This window comes from Atta cephalotes, assembly GCF_000143395.1.
Source record: "Atta cephalotes unplaced genomic scaffold scaffold00072, whole genome shotgun sequence".
In the NCBI taxonomy this organism is placed as follows: domain Eukaryota; kingdom Metazoa; phylum Arthropoda; class Insecta; order Hymenoptera; family Formicidae; genus Atta; species Atta cephalotes.
This window is the reverse complement of record NW_012130136.1, coordinates 75,132-95,343: the sequence shown is the minus strand read 5'-3', so window position 1 is coordinate 95,343 and position 20,212 is coordinate 75,132. Positions and strand designations below refer to the sequence as shown.

General features: G+C 33.4%; 4 protein-coding genes across 4 annotated transcripts in view; 1 reads left to right on the top strand and 3 right to left on the bottom strand.

Annotated features, from left to right (window-relative positions):
* Positions 1-792: 792 nt before the first annotated feature.
* Positions 793-5,260, bottom strand: LOC105624076 (transmembrane protein 8A). Its single transcript, XM_012205435.1, has 5 exons — positions 5,079-5,260; positions 3,990-4,273; positions 2,838-3,476; positions 1,643-2,561; positions 793-955 (listed from the first exon to the last, which is right to left on the bottom strand). Exons 1-5 carry the CDS (start codon positions 5,258-5,260, stop codon positions 793-795), a joined length of 2,187 nt encoding a protein of 728 aa, XP_012060825.1.
* Positions 5,261-11,056: 5,796 nt separating this feature from the next.
* On the bottom strand, positions 11,057-15,182 carry LOC105624074 (protein O-mannosyl-transferase 2). The gene is made up of 14 exons (XM_012205434.1): positions 15,103-15,182; positions 14,653-14,736; positions 14,476-14,560; positions 14,279-14,383; positions 14,055-14,163; positions 13,709-13,977; positions 13,242-13,348; positions 12,875-13,067; positions 12,427-12,630; positions 12,205-12,356; positions 12,029-12,117; positions 11,803-11,951; positions 11,312-11,721; positions 11,057-11,162 (listed from the first exon to the last, which is right to left on the bottom strand). The coding sequence occupies exons 1-14, from the start codon at positions 15,180-15,182 to the stop codon at positions 11,057-11,059; spliced, it is 2,142 nt and encodes a 713-aa protein (XP_012060824.1).
* A 1,486-nt stretch (positions 15,183-16,668) lies between these two features.
* LOC105624073 (N-acetyltransferase 6) lies at positions 16,669-18,494 on the top strand. Its single transcript, XM_012205433.1, is given in 5 exon segments — positions 16,669-16,734; positions 16,736-16,757; positions 17,654-17,768; positions 17,866-17,999; positions 18,139-18,494. Coding segments are annotated over 5 exon segments (693 nt in total).
* Positions 18,495-19,346: 852 nt separating this feature from the next.
* The window catches only part of LOC105624072 (flavin reductase (NADPH)), a 2,038-nt gene continuing 1,172 nt past the window's right edge, over positions 19,347-20,212 (bottom strand). The window contains exons 3-5 of the mRNA XM_012205432.1: positions 20,060-20,149; positions 19,565-19,696; positions 19,347-19,492 (exon numbers count right to left, since the gene is read on the bottom strand). Of these exons, the coding sequence (XP_012060822.1) occupies positions 19,347-19,492; positions 19,565-19,696; positions 20,060-20,149 (368 nt within the window). The remainder of the gene's footprint in view (positions 19,493-19,564; positions 19,697-20,059; positions 20,150-20,212) is intronic.

Sequence of the window (20,212 nt, the reverse complement as noted above, 5' to 3'; positions counted from 1 at the left end):
TCGCGCACTCTCAAATTTCAATATTTACATTTCACTAGGGATTTTCTATCGAGAGTTTAGTGAAGAACGAAAATATCTTAATGTTACTTTCTTTGGAATTTCCTTATTAATTATTAAAATGAGCAAGAATTTCTTTCACGGATGACTTAACTTGACGTAATACTGTCGTTGAATTTTGTTGTCGCATTTTTATTGCTAAATGTGTATTGATAAATCTCATCGAGTTAATTCCGTCTTCGGAATATTTTCGATATATCTATATATTACTGATACCTTTTTTAGAAGAATAATATCTTTTATATATATATATATATACATATATATATATATAATATATGCGTAAGAGCGTCATATTCGATCGATCGAACTTTGTTACGAAGCGAATCACGTATGCACGATAAAGATGAGAAATATATTTTATAGAGAAAAAGAAGGATATAGTTTTGATCTAACAATAAATTTTAATCTATTAAGATAATTCTAATAATAAAATGTATGTTGAATATATATAACTAAATCGATATAAAATTAATATTTATTATTAATAAAATAAATACTTCTTTTTTAAACTATCTTCAATATATGATAATTTTCAACATATCTTTGCAAGTCGCTAAAATTAAGATTGATGCTTGTGATTTCCTGTCGTACAAAAGCCGATTCATCGACGATATCTATCTGTGTTTGTAATAATTTCCCTGATGTCTTTGGTTACCTATTATCACATCTCTTAACTGTCGATACTACCTTCGGTCTTCTTAAATCTCTCCTGGATTCGCGGCACTTTCACCATTACTTCATGTACTTGCGCTTTGGCAGAAGTAGAATAACCCCTATGGCCACGCAGATATGCCACAGACTATGAATGAGATAATAATTCCTGCGGGTTTGCAGGAACGCGTAACAAACAAGACCCAGAATAACGAGAAGAACTCCGGCCGGGAAATAGATGGTCCTAGAAACAGAAATATCTTATGCTGCAATAAAGAAAGAATATAAAATGCAAAGAAAAATACAACTTTGGTCGCGTCATGAAAAGATAATACTTCTGACTTTACTCCATTATTTCGACGTTGTCTTATTATGTATTTATATATACATTCCCAAATACACTGCAAAGACAGATTTTGAACATAGTACATGCTATCAATTTCTGATGGTAGAAAGGCAACAAATTTTACACAGTCTATAATATTTAACAATATCAACAATAATATCAAATGCTAGAAATAGGATAAACTGGCCTGCTGTCAATTTACTGTCTCCGCACGCGTAGATCCTTACATTAGGTTTTTACTATAAATCTGCTGATATAGTATATCAATAGACTTTGTCGATAAACAAGACCTGAGCTTAATGTAGATAGAACATTAATAAAATCTATAGATATGTTACTTTAGTTAGTGTCGACTGGGAGATTGTTAATGGATCTACAGTGGGATCTAATTGAATTTACTTGCCAACAAACTATTAGCATTTTGCTAACTGAATTACAATGTTCTATTTATCTCTATGTTCTATTATCTAATTATCTTTATTGTAGAAAATTTTTATTTTTTTTATCAAGCAGTTTTTTTATTATACAACATTTCTAAGTTCTTCGATAAAAATTAAATTTTTCCTCAAAGTTTTTCTTTCTTACCTATATGGACGCGAGGGATATCTGATGGTGCGCTTTCTCTTGCATCTAAACCCCCAAGACAGCCCGATTAAGGCGGAACCAGTGACGGCTGGCAGTAGGAACACCCAAAGTGCCGTACGGTCCATCTCGGCGCCCATCGCGAGTACAATCGCACCAGCCACTTGACAGAAAGCGGTTAATCTTGGCCCAAATGATGCAATCGCTACTAAGGTCACCCAGATAGCAAGCAACGCATTAAAGAAATCGCAGAATTGTAGCACGCTTAATCGCATAATGCACACACTGTAGATCTCCTCGCCGGCCTCGCATGCGTGGTAGAACGTGGAGAAGAACATAACCGCCACGTAGGCGACTGCTTCGGTAAAGTATTCGCGTTTTACAGCAACGTAGATCGAGCCAAGGAAAGCAAAATTACTGAAGGTGAGGGCGAGCAGTTGCAGAAGTATTCCGCTGGTGCTGAGAACATACATGTTGTCCGCACAATCGAAGCCGCGATAGCCGCCTGTGCAGTAGCACGCCGAGAAGACAAAGCCGCCGCTCATGTAGTGCATGCACTTGCCACGATGTCCGCAACGACCCTCGATGCACGGCGATGATGATACGATGCTCTCCACCCGGACAACAGGACAGCGCGGCAGACAATCGCACGTTTCACATACAATGTCGTCTTGCAAACAGGTGCGGCTGCAGGAACAGGAGTTGGTGCTGATGTTGATATTGGCACCGTTGAACGTTTTTTCCTCCGCTCCTTCTTTTTCCTCCTCGGGGCAGAAGACGCGAAGGCTAACGTACCAGGTGCCTGCCTCGGGGAAGGGCACGTGCACATAAGCTGGTTCAGTCGCATTCACGTACATATCCGCCGTCGTGAGACTCCGCGCGCGGACACAACTACCGCCAGAAGTGATATTCGTGTAGTACCCTAAAGAATTTCAAAGGAACGTGGAGGATGAAATGATGTGTGAAGAGACCCTAAAAATTAATCTTAATAAATCTTAATTTTATATAAACTGTGCATGCTCTACTTTTTTATATTATTATATTATATATTAAAAACAAAGATATTTGTTGCAAAATGAGATATATTACATAAACGTGACTGATGTTTATCTTCAAACTATACTCGTTGAAGGAAGTATCGAATTTTCTATTTTAATCCTAAAAGAAATTAGAGGAACTTTAAGACACAAGAACTGACCTAAGGAAACACAGGCCACGAGAACAATGTTCTTTTTGTACTTCTCCTCCACGTCGATCAGCTTGAAGCCGAGAGTGACCGTGCCGCCGACATCGTACACCCGACCGATCTCGAAACTAAGGACGGAGAGAGTCTCGGCGGTTACGTTAAAGGGTTGGGGCTTTGTGTCGTTGCCAAGCAGGTGTTCGTAGTCGAAGAGGAAAAATTCAGGAAAGGATTTTCGCGACAGCACCACCGGCGTCACCTGATCGACTCCGATATCTGTTTGGTGATTCATTGGCAGTTGCATCGTCACATTCGACGCATTTCCTGACAATAGACGAAGGGTCACAAAGTGGAAGTTGTCTACGTAGGGCTTGAAGGATAGCGACATTGCCGTGGAGTTGAGCAGGCCATCAGCGAGATTATCCTCCGCCGTGACATAGACGACTATGTTGCAATCTTCGCCGCAAGACGACTTCAAGGACAGGCTCAGTTCCTCGAGACCGACGTCCGGTACAAGATACTGTACTATCGCTGTGTCGGAAGTTTCGTCCAACTGCACCTTATATTCAATCTCAGAATCTACTAATGATGTCGTAGCTGGCATCTCCACGAACATTTCAGCGTCCATTACGGTCTCACAGGACACACTGAGACCTGCGAAGCAGTTTCTCGTTATCTTAAAGAGACTGACAAAATCCGGCTCCATTTCTTTAAGTTTTGCAAAAATAATAATAATAATAATAATAATAACTTTATATATATTTATGTGCAATGATATAAAAGAAAAGAAATTATACAGTAAGAAGGAAAAATGAAAAAAGAGATGCATAATAAAAAAGTGAGGAATCGGCAATAATGTTGTCTAAAAATCTGAATTTGAACGAAATTTGTGTAAAATAAAATGTAAATTAAAGAATTAAACTACAACTTAAATTAAAAGTAGGAGTCACTTTTACTTATACATATCAAAAAACGATATCGCTTTCAAGAAAATATTTTTAAGAAATATTCCTACTATTTCAAAAACATTATTGTTATTAAAAAATTATCGGACAAAATGCGAATGTTTATTAAAATAAAATACTAAGCAATTAGATAATATAATTTTATTTTATTCTTAATTTTTTATTTATTAAAGAAAATGTAATAAATTGCGTTTTTCTCTACCTTGCTGTTTGATCTTTCCGTCTTCAGGATCGGTCCAGGATCGAAAAGCGATCGCATACCAGTCGCCCGCCGATGGAGCCTCTATCTTAATTGTATATTGCTCGCCGTCACTCTGCATTTCTAGACTGTACTGTCGCCGACGTTTCTTCTTCTCTATCAGCTTTGCAGCCACTTTCGATCCATCGGGACAGACAAATGGCAAACTGGCGGATTTTAAATACAACGAAATGTTGAGCGGTGTACATCTACCTATCCCGCCAGTTTTTTCTTCTTTTGCTGTAAATCTGAAGCACAACAAAATATCTTCATAAAAGATATTTAAGAAAACGTAGATAACAGAACATTTTACTTCAATGAAAAGCAAGTCAAGGGAAAAAAAATAAGATGTATAAGATACCTTAAATGATCTCATTAAAATATATGTGTAAGATGTATAGTAGAATATATGTATAAAAACAATTTAGAGATATAAATTTTTAAGATTGCTTCCATTCCAAAATTAAAGAGAACTAATGAGGCTAAATAACATTTGTAGACAAATAGTGAGGAAAAATAAAATTCTGCTGCTGCACGAAAAGAATTTACTAAAATTTTAAAAATTTACCTATCATGGAGAGAATTTTTTTAGAGTTTAATACTATATTTTCTACTACCATATTTTCAGGGTAAATTTTAAGAGAAAATTCTTTTCGTGTAGATATAGATCTAAAAATAATTTATTTGGACCATTAAAATAATTATGTAGGAATCTTAAGCAACATTGCAAAAAATTTTGATATTCTACAAACCAGTTGGAATATTACATAATTATTTTGGTCCAACAAAATTATTTAGATCTGCATCTAACTAAATTTTTAGATACTTCAGCAAAATCTCAACTGCGTGTGATATATCCTCGAATTGCACGCATAAATACAAGAAGGGTAAGTTTTTTTTCTAAGAAACGCAAAAAATGAAAAATTTCTTTATTAATAAAAATCAATAATAAAAATTTTTATATTTTACTTTTAATATATAAGAAAAAATTACACAATCGCTACCTTAATTTCGAAAAAGATCCTATCGAGTCTTTCTCGGTTAAATACGTACTTGAAGGCAACTGCGACGGTACGTTCGGGCACATTGAAGTGGATGATCGAGATGTGACGATATGCGTAATAATCTACCAAGACATTGCTTGGTTGTTGGGCGATCTTCTCCAACTTGCCGCATAGCCCCTGCTGGGCTGCAAGTGTCCATGCCAGTAGCACGGCTAAAGCGCTTTCTCGCATATTCTGATGTCTTGCTACATAAGGAAGGTGTCCGTCCGATTTGAAAAGTCGCTGCGAGAGAGAAGAAATGCAAAATGCATTGCACGGTCAAAGATCAAATTTTCTCATTTCCTTTTTTGTATGATTTAAAATAAAAACCATCTTCGATAGAATTAACTCAATTATTAAAGTATATTTTATTATTATTTGTGTATCAATTACCGCGACAACTCCTATTTTACATTCTTGTCTTTAATTTGTTAAAAACTACCTTAATTACGATAACTTATATAATAACAGTTTTTTATCAGGAATAGCGTTATATGATTAGTGGGAACTTTTTAAGGTACATCCTGTATGTTTATATATTTTTTTTACAATTGAATTAACGTTGTACAAAAAAATGTTAGTAGTATTAAGTGGATTTTTTCGCATTTAATTTTCATGCAAAACATGCTTTATATAAAAAAGAAATAATATGTTGTCGAATTTTTATTTGTATCAAATAATTGATAGGTACTGACGATAGGTACATTTCGTGAACGCGCAATAATTTCATTTCACAATCGATAAACGGCGAGAATCAGGAAATTCGAGAATCTAATAGAAACTATCTTCAACTGCAGACAGACTCTCCTTGTTCAATTTTTATTCTAACATTAGTTTTCACCATACGATTGTAGCAATTGCATCACTGTTAGCTATAAAGGATTCCAATTTTAAGTAAAATTCACTTATTCTTGTAATAATAAGAATCCGAAAGTTTTTCGGCGAAAATCTCATTTTACATAAGACGTATCACGGTAAAATGTATTTTTCAGGAGAAAAACAAAATTTATTTTCTTGAAAAGTACATTGATTCTGAGAATTTAATAATGAATTTAATAATGAAATAATTAATAAGCCAAAAAGAGTCCATGCGGACATTGATGTACAATATCGATTTAATAATAAAAGAACATTTACATAATTAACAAATTAAGAATAGCAAACGTTTTAACCAAATTTTTGGTCCTTCCCTTTGTTTTTATTTCAAACACATAATTTTATTAATAATCGCGTCAAAATTGTACCACAGATTATTATTAATAGATTATTATTAACTGATATTCGCAGTAATCTCTGCCAACTGATCACTGTTTGTAACCATCCAATGGACTTGTGTTGACATTTCGTTGCGATACAAGAAAAATTTTTTAACATGTTTTCAGATTGACTATGTATAATTATTTTAATTTGTGACGAAAAATATTAGAATTGTTTTATATGTTAAATTGTTTTATTGTTAACAACAGTAAGGAGAATAAAAAATTCTCGGTCAAAACGTGCTATTTTTAATCTGTTAATTATGTAAGTGTCTTTTTAATAAATCGACATTGCACGTCAATATCCGCGCTTGGCTTATTAATTATTTCATTATTTTTTTACTATCACTTCAAAAATTCTACGATTAATTACCTATGATTAGTAATTACGATTAATTATTCTACGATTTAATAAGTAAATAAAAAATATGAACAATCAGTTTTTGCAAAAATTTTTAATTAAGCAATCCTAATTTTTTAAAACTCTATTGAAGTTGAAATGTCTCTTATCATATAAATATTTTTTCCTAATTGTTTAATATTTCAAGCCATTTTAAGGCTTCGATAGCTCTGATTTATGACAATTCCGTTTCCATTTACATCCTTCTGATGTTGAGCTTTCAATCAATAACTATAGATAGAAAATATTTTCCCGCATTCCTGCTTATAAATAAAAGTATTTTTGCTCCACATCGCATGAGGGATGATTTCAATAAATCTCTGTGAAAAAGACATGTGATCTTCACGAGATTCATTCAACCTTAAATGGAGTTTCACGTTTCTTTGCGTTCGGAAGTGATCCAACTGCCTTCTTGCATCTGACGGATGAATTTTATATAACTCATTTAAGAGATTGAAGGAGCAGTAGATTTATATATGGTATGCACCGCCAAGTAGGTCAGATTCCATTGTTAATTCACACTTCCTGCGGTCGACAGTGCAAGAAGCAACAAGCTGTCCGCATGCTTATCATCGAAGAAACGCGTGAATGATGTTAATGTTGAGCGTCGCAAATGATTTCTTTTAATCCTTTGTTTTCCGAGATTATTTTATATTCTTGAGATCCCACATTATGAATCCTTCCGTGTAACACGGAAACCCTGTGATTTAATTACCATGAGTTATGTGGCGGAAAATTAATCGCGGGATTACGAGAATTGCAGATTTAATTTAAATTCGCAAAAATTCAGAGTTGATAAATTTCCATAGAAAATCAAGGGGAAACAGAAGCTTTTTGTTGCTCATCACTAACAATTATTTACAATCAGCAATTATTCATAGTATAAAGTAATTTAATTAGCACTATATATGCAATATAAAAAATTAACAAAATATTTAAAGGCTTTTTAATCAGCTGTATATATAAAAGTCTCAAATTAAATTTTGATGTAATGTAAAATGCGCGTAATGTTCAGAGGTGAACAGATTTATCTTTCTCCTTTTTTCTAATAAAGAAAAAAGGAGAAAGATAAATCGTACAAGAAATTTAGCTAAAAAGAATAAAAGCTAGACTTTGAAAGCTAGACTTTTCTTTTGATCATATTACGTGACTCATAATCGCTCGATAAGATATGTCGATGAATCGACAATTGCGGAGCTGTACTGAGAGTCGCTAAATGACAGCTGTGCATATCATGGATTAATTAATCCAAACTATTCAGGCTCCACCAGTCGAAGCTATTGAATAAAACATCGACAATTGATAATCAATATCGTAAAAAACGAAATCGATTATCGATATTCCACTTATTTATCCGTATATTCACTTATTGTCGTTTGACAATAAGTGACATAACTAACAATAAGTAATCTATAATTATACTTCCATAGAGAGCAATGTTAAAAGATCGAAGATACATTCGAGTAAAACGTTTTTGAATAGCGATTGAAGCGAATTGTTCAATTGTTATTCTATTATCTGTTTGAAGAGAGAATTTAAATAATACAAGAATTCAAATTTAAAAAAAGACTGAAATTAAAATAATATGAGAAATTGAATAAAAAATTGGAAGAAACTGACAGAATTTTGAACTCTGTTGAAAATAATCTTTGATGTTATTGAATAATGATAAATTAAAATTTTGAAAATTTTAAGCTTTTTCTATTTTCTGCATTTTTTATTATAAAATAAAATGAAAGTCGTACAATTATAAAGTGAAGACTTATACTTTATTAGCAAGAGTATCATATATATATATGTATTTCTTGTTGTACTTTCTTATAATCAATAATTAAGCGTAAAAGTAAACGTAAAATAAACGAGATTAAATTTCCAATTTAGAATAATTGGTTATTCGAAGAAAATGCATTTAAAAAACTGATGAAATTTTTCTCTCTATAAAATTTAATTCTTTATATTATTCAAAACTATGAAATAAAAACTTATTAAAGAGTTATTTTTTTCATATTGATTTTTCTTTTACAATAAAATAATCAATATTATTTTGTTTCTAATGTATTTTATCGTGTTCTAATTTATGATCGTTAAAACGAGATCGAATCTAGCGATTAGAATATAGCGCAAGCTGTTAAGATTAAATCTATAAACTTACCTTTTCACGAAGTGTATTTAGATTTATTTAAAAAAAATATATATAAACGCGTTCCGCGTTTGCTGACGCAAGAATATTATAGGCACAATTTCTTTTATAATATCTTAGCAATAACAATTGTGCGCATTATATACACAATGTTCAAGATAATCGCGTTTTTTTCGCTTCACTCGCCTCGTGCACGATACGCTGTCGATGCGTCGACGCGACGCCTTGCACAAGTTGTCGTCGCGACGCTCACGAGGTTCGCGAGGAGAGGAGTACCGTGTCTGACAGTGAAAGCTCTTCACCTGGATGAGGTCCAACCGCGATTCCAGCAACAAGTGCTTACGCACACGAGCGATCACAATCGCTCTATTTAAACGGAGCAAATCGTATCTCTCCGCGCGGCGAAGTTACTGATAATTTCGCGAGCGATTTTGTTATCCCTACCTATTTTCGCGAGCCCGCAATATGTCGGGCACGAGCGGCCGCCGACGCGCCGCTGATTGCAGCATCCGCTGATCCACCGCGATGCTGGACACCGACCACGTCCAGACGACTGTCTTGCGACGGGCCGCCGGCGCGGGGAAGCGCGCACTGACCGAATATCCGAAAGCGCGTCTCGCCCTGTCCCTCAGTATCGTCATTGGAGGTGGTGGAAGCGGTGACGGCGGCGATACCGCAAAGGGCGATGCGGTACGCCTGCGTTCACTCTTTAATAGTGATAGCAAAAGCTCGCGCGCGCGCGATAAGCTCGTGCGATACTGCTTTTAAGCGCGAGCCTTTAAATTTGACGAGCCTTTTGGCGTGCGCAGCTACCAAACTCAAACCTGGGAAGTCAAGAATTCAAAGTATTATACATTATTTTATTCTGGTTGTTCGCCGAATGTTTAACAAAAATAAAGTGATACCTGAGTATTCCAGGAGGTTCTGAATATAATCCTGTACAGGAAAAATTCTTCGAAGGAGAAACCTTCAAAGCTACTCATCGAAGTTTTCAAGCTTATGATGCACTTTTGTGGATTTTTTTCTAAGCTTTCAAATTATACTCATTTCAGCACTCGAGCTTTTCCGTGGAAATTCTCTTGATCTTGAAACTATCTTTCTTCAGCGAAAGCTTATACTTTACTGAAGTAAAAAACACAGCATTGCTTGTCGGCTACCCACACGTTTTCGTCATCGATAAAAACGTATAAGTGTACACACATACGCTTTCTCTCTGATGTGTCATTTCAATGTATATGGTCACTTCTTTTGACCCTCTCCACGATAATTCTATAATTTTATGTAATCATTTAATGACTGACATCCGGTTAGATTTTGACGAATTATGATGATCGTCTTATGTCCATTTCTACCAATGTAGATTTATAATAATTTCGATTTAATTAATTTATTATTTTTTTCTAAAAAGTAGAACAAAATAAAAAATAAATAAATAAACTAAATAAAAAAGATAATAAATAAACTAAAATTAAAGTTAATCTACATTGACATAATTATTAAAACGGAGTTTCACAAAGACAGTTGGAGATAGCGCATGTAGTATGTTCATGGCAAACAATGGCCAATATGTGACCGAAAGTGGACATGGTGGAAGCTTATCTCACAGCAAATGTGCCTATATACACGTTCTGTATACAGAGTTATATTATCGTTGCAATATATTACGATATAAATGGATGATATATTGCGGCACAGTGATATTATCGCTAAGAGCATGCTGGGCACGTACAAAACATCACAAGACAATGTACTCGATTGTAATATCAAAAAACGAATACATAGAGCATAGTTTTATTTTAGAGGGATATGTCGTATTGTTCTTCGCAAATATATTCTTGGAAAAAATTGCAAAGGAATCCATTTTCGACGGAATGATAACATGAGTGAAATATTCAACATCGTTTTACTATCAAACTATTTTAATACAATATTATACGAACGGATTGTAAAAAATATAAAACATTATAAAAACTACATACAATTTGTAGAAAATATAAATAATATAAATAAGATGAGCATTTTCAACATCTCAGTCATTGTCAACAATTTAAGTTAATATTCTTATATACACACAATGTTAGTTGTGTATACACAAACAGTATAAAATAGTATAAAATATACTCTGTCATTAATTGCACAGTAAAACAAGTATATGTATAAAATACTTTGCGTTGCGTTGATTAAGTCAGATTTTAAAATTCCCAAGATTCCATCCATCTTAAAGAATGCATCGAGCTGTCGGGATCCATAGCAGATGGACCGTCCATCCCATAAGCCAACGGCGAGAACAGATAAAAGCTGTAATTTAAATTAAAAATATAAAATTTGATTAAGTCTTAATCTCTCGATATCATTTTTTAATAAAAATCCAAAAGAACTTTAATTTTTAAAAATATGTACAAATTATTTCATTGTGAGATTAGAATTGAATGAAAGGCAACCTTTACCTGTAAACAGTACCGGAAATTATAATTCCTAATATGACATGATAAAACGTATTTCCCACTTTGCTGGGTAACAGCAGCAGGAAGCTCTCAATGACGTGATTCAATGTAATCCCGGTCAGCATGGAGCTGTACAGTAACGCCGGGAAATAATGGTGAAAGTACAGTACTCTGGTCATCGCCCAAAAAGGTGCATAATGCAAGAACCACCCGAGGAAAAGCCACTTGCCGGCATGCGTTATTTTGCTCTGCTGTTTGAACATGATAGCATCATCGATATAGCCCCGTTGCTCACACACGGAAGCGTGGACATAAAGAATTATAAATATTACAAGAAAGATTATGTTCCCCCACCAAATGATAGGATTGCCGAGTAAATATATCCTTTGATTATTCCCGGAAAAGAATTGCCCCTACAAAGAAAAAGTAGAGGTTTTTTTCAGGATTTGCTTCTTCAAAATTACGACGATTGTATAGTGTATAAATTAATTTACTCTATAATTTATAGGCCACTGCCATGGTCGTGAGGACACCTCTCCTTCCTTCACTTTTAGATCCGAATTGCCTTGCAACATCACGGCATGCGACTCCAGAAATCTATCAAGGAATCCTGGCGCATACACGCGGAAACTGACATTTGGTACTAATAAAAAACAGTACAGTGTTATACATCGCTTTAATTATTAATGATAAACTCAATGGCTTGTGTCACTCGCTTACATTTGGCGTATTGATTGTCCTCGATGTTCCATAATCCATTTTTATCTCTCATGTTAGGATTACAAGAAACCTCTTGCTGGCTATACCCCCTAGATAAATTAAAAGTTGATTGTACAATAGAAAATTTTGTTCTACGCGAAAGATTTAAATTTAATGTAATTTTTATCGCTACTAACCATTTCGGTAACGTTTTGCCGCTACATGTTAACACACAATGATGAAGATAATGCACGAACTTTAATTTACTTGTCACTGTCTCAACTACGTCGCCATCCTTTCCATTCGTTATCAATATTTTCCAAACGTCGTTAGCATCGCCGGTACCGTTCTAAGAGGCAAACAGGAAATACGCTTGATAAAATCGAAAGCAATGCCACATTCAGTTGGAATCACCTTACTTCTCCGTATCCGGTAACTTGATAATGTTTTTTTGATATTGGTGCAATCTCCTTGTGCGAATGTAAATTCCGTCTCGTCGTAATGTGCTCTAGACGCACGAGGTCACCGTGTTTAACTAATTCTGGTTCTGGCGATATCACATCCGTGTCGAATTTCTTCACTAGCCATAGATTGTTATCGTCTTTGTGAGAATAGGTCGTGATCTGTAATCAGATACGTACATCAAACTATTAGAAACTTAATTTCACTTAATGTCGCCCACTCAAATCATTCTATCATGTGCATTTTCTAGTCTTTTCCAGATGAAATAAGATATATACATCATTTATTTCAATACCTGACAAATTTATAAATCTGTATCTTCTATATAAATTCATTTTGTTTATATTTTCTTTTCTTTATGCTACTTTGTATTAAATGTAAGTACTCGTATATACATATAACAACCTGTTGCTGTCTGGCGCCGACTCCTTCAGGATATAAATGCCAATGAGAATGTAAGTAACCACCACCTGTGCGATGATTTTTTAATGTAATAGTAGCATCATACGCCAATTGTCGTGGCATTGTAGCGTTATACAGCGAATTTCCACGTAATAACGACTGAAATTCGGAACTGTAGAAGCCATCGCCACTTCCACTAAGCATAATAATGTTTATTTGTAAATTAAACATTAGTTTGGACACATAATTGTAACTTAAATTATACAGGACATTCTGAGAAATAAGGAAAAATTAACATAAAGTTTATATAAAAATATTTGACGTTAATAGTAACAGATTACGCTCTGTAAGTTGATGCAATAATTCTTACCTTTTATTTAAAACGGAAAGATGAATATAAAAAAATAGCATATAAAGTAAAACCGGTAATAGGATGAGACAAAAGCATCTTGCTAACAAATGTTTCCCCACATAAGACTGCAAAAAGCAAAATCCAAATTGTTCTTTGGAAACTTCATCCATTTTCTCAATCTCATACTAATTATTAAATTAAAAGTAAACTTATTAACTAGCTCATTAATCATGTCAATTAAAATGCAAAGCATCGCACCATTTATAACAACACACACAAGTTTAGTACTAGAAGATATAATAATTAATTATTTATTTTGAATTAGAAGCACTGAGCAATAGTGCTTTTAATATTCAAAATAAGTAATTCAGTACTATTTGTCGGTATTAAATTGACTAGTAGTCAAGTTAAATTGACTAGTAATATTAAGCTGTATTTCTATAAGAGTAAAAGTTTTGGTATTGAATTTTCATGAAATGACTTACAATAGGCTTAGACAAATCACCCAATTCTCGCCAGAGCTCGTACATGGTATAAAAACCCACAAGCAGAACAACAAAGAGTCCGACGAATTTTACACTGATTGTACATGCAAGTGAAGCTCCGGTGAATGATAACCACAACCACCAGGATCTTGTGAACGATTGATCTTGGAATGATGCTACACGTGCCATGCCCCATGTCGCACACATCATAAAACATAACAATATGGGATCCAGCAGAATATACTGATTCAACGTCAACAAACCTACATCTACAAAGAAAAATAAATCATTTTGTTAATTTGACAAAATTCAAGATTATCTATATCATAAGAACGTTATAATTTACCACATAAGATGAAAAAGGCAGCAAGTGCAGATGCGCGAATGGACTTGGTAAGATCCCATACAATAAGGTATGATAGAGGGACAGTAGATGCACCCAGAATTGTACAGAACTAAGACAGAAAAGTTTCTGATTAAATCTTTACAACTTAATGCTTTCGATAAGTTTTCTAAATTCTTCGATAGATCTTGTTTTATTTTAATTGAAAAAAAGCTTACTCAACTTACAATTCTCATGCCAATGTAATTGACATTTTCGAATTTATCTCCTGGTTTTTCAAAAGCAAATGTCCCATCATAGCCTGTCATATATCCCGACAAAGCAATGAGCATCTCAAAATAGAATATAAAATATTTTTAGTCTCATGTGATAGTTGAATTTTTTGCATAGAAAATACAGATAGAATTTTCTTTGAAAAACCTACCTTTCCTAAAGGTGGATGTACATCAAAGAAAAATGTCCTATTTATGTACCAACTGCCCATTTTGCCGAAATGTGTTTCGTCCCAACTGAAAGATAGAAGTTTCTAAGAACTTTCTCTTTAAAAAAAAAAGCTTAGATAAGAGATATTTTTTAATAAAAATTCTTCAATTTTTCTTACCATACATGTTGAGGTTCTGTAACTTTATAAAATCTAGTGATTAAGGTAAGTACAGTTATACCTCCAAATAGGAGCCACCAATCCCTATAAACCAAAAAAACATAAAACCAACTTACAATTGTGTTGCAATATCTTACCTATTTCATGCTAATTTATCACATTAAAGAATAATATTTTCTTTTTTTTTTGCAATAATTATTACATTCTGTAATTATTAGTAAACTAGTAAAGAATTTTTTATAGAAAAAAAACAGAAATATAAAACATAATTTATAGGAATACTTTTGTCGAAGATAAGATGAAAAAAAAATCTCTAGCATTTTAACTTTTATATACTGTAATAAGAAAAAATAAATTTCATCGAAAAGCAACAAAATCATGACATATAAGATGCAATAAAAAGTATATACAATCAAAATAACCATAATTCAAAATTATAATTATACATACGTCCCACTCTCTTCCTTTTCGTTCGTTTTCGAGGTCGCATTTTTCAATTTACAAGCGGTGTCTTGGGTACCGCTTCTCATATTTTACTTCGTTATTATTTACTTGACAAGTAAAGTTAAAATACGTTGCTGCATTTGGAGTAAAATAATATGTATAAACAATAGTGGACAGCCAGATGTACGATCTACTGAATTATATTGCAGCAATTATTAACTTGAGCGTTTCGAATAAATATTCACCATTCGACATCCCGTTATACGACACGTCAAATCTACTGTCAGAGGACAAAGGCATGATGCACGAGGCTATAAACTCATGTATATTTGGGGCGTGGGGAGTTTAGAATTTGCACGCCCTCTTGCTGTGGCACAATCAACAAAATAAAATGGAACTAACTAATCAAAATTTGTCGGTAATATCAATGGAATTTAATAAGGAATTTTTGCAATACTATAGTTTTGTTACAAGGAATCAATCATGAAACTTTTTTCCTAGTGAAAAATTTTCACTTTTCACTTTCCATCCTAGAGATAAAGTTTCATGATACTCTGATCACATGTCAGTAATACAGTTTCCTGTCAGATCGAGCATGCAATACTAGACTTGTTCTTTTTGGCTGAACTTTTGCACCATTTCTTTCTTCCTCTTCTTTCCTGCTAAAGAGAAAAAGAAGAAAGATGAACTGAAGTGCAAAAGTTCAGTCAAAAAGAACAGGCTTACTGTCACGTGCGGTGCCTCACGTGCATGAGAATGCGGATCACGAATCCGCAAATAGAATAGAGGTTACGAGAGGAAATGTGGGACGGAACTGAAAGAAAAGGGTCATCTTCCTTTTTTTTCCTCGTCGGAGCGAACAATAATAGACTCGGTCACGGGCAAGTCTCTCCAAGTCTCTCGTGATCTTTCGTAGGTCGCCACGTGAGTGGAACTTCTCAATTGAAAAGTCTTAAATCTGGCATTTTGTCTCTGTCTTATTTTCTATTATATCCAGAACGTTACAGAATATATATTTAATATTAACAAATAGAACTTTTATATTTCCGACTTATTAACGGAATTAATCAGGAAGTGTAATTTTATTCCATTTTATCTTTTTGATGAAACAGTATATTTTGTTAAAGAACTTTCTTTTATTCTTGGAGAAAATCCTAAGTACCCTCGAAGCAGCTATAATTCACATTCCTTCTGTAATACAATAAATTAATCGAATACTATGGACAGAAAATATCATATGAGACAATATACAATTCTAAAACAATCCATTTAAAAGAACTCACTAATTGTAAGAGCGGAGATCCAAAGTTTAGTGCATATGTCAGGAATTATTTAGTATTTGCAACCTTCCCGTATTCTCTTTAAATGCCAAAATACTTAGACGGCCACGAGACATACGTTGGTCCAGGAGGAAAAGCGAAATGTGACGAAATGTAAGAATTCCGGGAAACTTAAGAAAACGAAAACAGAGAGGCGCGGCGGCGCGCCTCGTTATGGATGCCACCGCGTTATGCAGCATAACGCGGTGGGGATAAAATCCCGAAATATCGTTCCAAGAGCGAAAAACTTGAGATGAGACACTGCACCGATCGTCACCAGCGAGCTTCGCGTCCGAGCGCGCGGAAACGAGTTCTCTGTCTTCATCTCCATTGAGAAATACGGTAAGAATATTTTCCTCGCCATTCTGCTTCCTTCTTTCCATTCATCGATTTGTGCTCCGATTTATAGTCACCTGTCAGAGCAGTCAATAGAGCAGGATTGTTTGATAGACTTTCTTTTCACTATAGTGGTCTGTAATAATACTCACAATTGTAATTGTACACGTGTATTCGCAGCTGCATCCATATCTAAGATATATTTATAGATATATGAAAGACATATATATCACACATATATCACAAGATATATATATATATATATATATCAGATTTAGATGCAGCATGAATTAAAAAAAATGGAAGAGATATACACTATGTTTGTAGAATTATAAGCTGTCATTTCAATGCAAGCTCGTGTTCATTTTTGTATTACAGTGTATTTTTAGATGACAGGTGGATATATTTTATATATGTGTCAAATGAGATGTAATTGAGGAGAATCAAGTAGTAAATATATACTAGATTAAAAGTTTGAGATTTTGCACACAATAGCAATTAATAAAAGCAATAGCAATAATCTAAAAAAAAGAGATACTTATTTCTATATAATAATAGAAAACTAGAAGTAGAAAACATGATCATACTAATAATTAAATGAAATAAAGTTTGAATAAGATTTACACTTGAATGTAAAGAAATTTAGAATATTTATATATATGAAAAAATAATACTTAAAGTATACATTATTACACAGTAATTGTAATATACTATTACAACTAGAAATATATAGTGTATATATATTACTAAATAAATAGTGTAATTTTTATTCCATTTTATATATAATTTTATATATAAATAGCAATATATATTTAAAGACATTTTTCAATATTTTTTACAAATTCAACAATCTAATTGATCCGACTTTCAAATATCTAACAATATCTAATTTTGCAGGCAAGGTATGACGGAAAGCGACGTTAAGTACGTAGTGATACCTCTTCACCATCGGCCTGATTTGATTAAAGACTGTTGTAAGTTGCTTAATTCTGAATGGCCTCGAAGTGAAACTGCACGGTGTGTTATTTTTCTCCTTGGTTTTTAAAGATTACCTAGGAAAATAATGAAGATACATCGACAAAATATAACTGATTTTCATATCGTTATATTGCAGAATGAAATCTCTAAGTGTGTCTTGTGACGATTTTCCCACGTGTCTAGTTCTAATTAATGGCGAAAATAAGGTTCTCGGACACTGCAAAATATCTCTAGTGGCTAGATCGAAAATTAGCTGTTTCATAGAGTCTGGTAAGCAGAAATGGTAGTAATTTGTTTTAATGCACATACATCAATAGAATTAACAAATAGAATAATTTAAAACATATGTTAATAAAGGTAAATCAAAAAAGATAAATCATAATAATACTACATATCTGCAATATTTCAGTTGTAATCGATTATCGATGTAGATCTAAAGGATTAGGATCTAGACTGTTGCGTGGCGTGGAGGAATATGTCACAAAAAGAGGCCTGAAGAACATCTACCTAAAGACGGATGGTCAGGAAGTATTTTACTATAAGAATGGATACAAGGTGTGTGATCCATTTAAAGCGTACGGCATTAATGACATCATAACTGCCAGTCCACCCCTCGGTAGGACCAAATTCAAGGAGCGAAATGGTCAGTCCGCCGGACAATTACCACTGCCACCTCCGCCACCTCCGATGCCGGCGTTTCAATTGTCAAAGTTTTTCGACATGCGAATGCTGTCTCAAAAAACACACATGGTTAAGAAATTATGATACTGGCATTATATTAATTTCAGAGTATGCTCCACTCACACTTAAAACGAGAGTTTTCACAATTAAAATTAGATACTTAATAGATACAGAAAAAAGAATTCAATTTGATTTAAATAGAACAAAATGAGAAAATAGACAATTTAGCACATTGCAACTTAACAAAGAACTTGAATCCTTCTATTTAGGAAATCATATTCATTAGTCATGTAAATATTAGGTGTGGGAAAAAGTTCATGGCCTTTTTTTAATGCTATCTAACGGAAAAAACGCCGCGAACTTTTTCCCACACCTAATATATCGTGTAAATAATTTTTTGAAACATGAAATCATTCGTTCGAAATCATTCGCGAATAAACATGCATTTGTCTTTTCAGCTCGAAGTATTAGATACTTCAAATTTTAGGCCTATATTCTTGAATTTATATATGAAAATCTATAATATACACAATGTATACTATAGTATTATCGTATGTGATATTTTTCGAGAATAAAGCTTCTGTTCTTATTATAAGCTGCAAAGTACAGTGCCAGACAGTGCTAGATTTATTTTTCTAACTTTACATTTAATTCTAATTTATATATGAAGTTTCGAGAAGCAGATTCATTGTTTTTTAGCGCCATTTCTCTCGCCTAGATTACTTCTGTATTGTAAATATTCCTTCTGTGTTCGTTATATTCTAGCGACAGAACACGATGCGACAGAACATGGTCTTTTCTATCCAACATAATTCGAACCAGTTGCATAACTTATCAAACGTGATAACGATTTACATAAATATATATATATATTTATTTTTCCACTAGAAAAAAATACATGCATCTTATTATTTTTACATCCCTATCATTTCTCTATCATGACACAGTCGCAATGCCACAGATCTTTTGGTAATAATCAGGATTCTCAAGACATTCGACAAGAAATGCACCCAGGTCATATTTGGAGATTACTCGTCCAGGTGAAGAATCGAATGTGACAGTGTACTTGGACTTTGATGTCTCTGAAGAGAAAAACAATATCTCAAGATTTCTCAAGATTATCATATGTTTCAGCTCTCATTATATAGGTATACCTGCAATGTGCGGTGGCAATATCGCTACCCATTTTAAATCGCTCGATTTGATCAGATCAAACATGCGCTGATGATCTTCAGTTACACTTCTAAATATAGCAGGCACTGCTTCAAATTTGAGGAATAAAAATGCTGAAAATTTGAGCAATGAATATTAGAAAAAAGTATTGCATATACAATAAAATCAAATATTTAGAGAAGTCCCTAATAGCAAGAAGTTCTAAATGTGCCAGAAGTGTCAAAAGGATGTTTTCTTCATTAGCAAAATTATTATACAATATAATTAAATTATATTAATTACACAATATATTTCTATATTTGATCTGGTTTTTGTGATTGAACTAGTGTACATTCCTATTTAAAATGAGAAATAGCTATATTTAAAGTATAGCAAGAGTAAAGATAGAAAGTTTTAGTGCAATAAAAAATAAGCCTTATAATAATTAATAGTTTTGACAGGTATTTAATATCTTTGTTTTTACAACATTACAATACCTGATAGGCATACAGACACCAATTCAACATTATGTGCTTTCATGGCTTCTATTATATTCTTCATGCCCTGAGACATTACAGTAGTAGGACCTTAAAGTAGCATAAAATGAATAAGTAGAACATATGAAACAATAAAAGCATATGTGTATATAT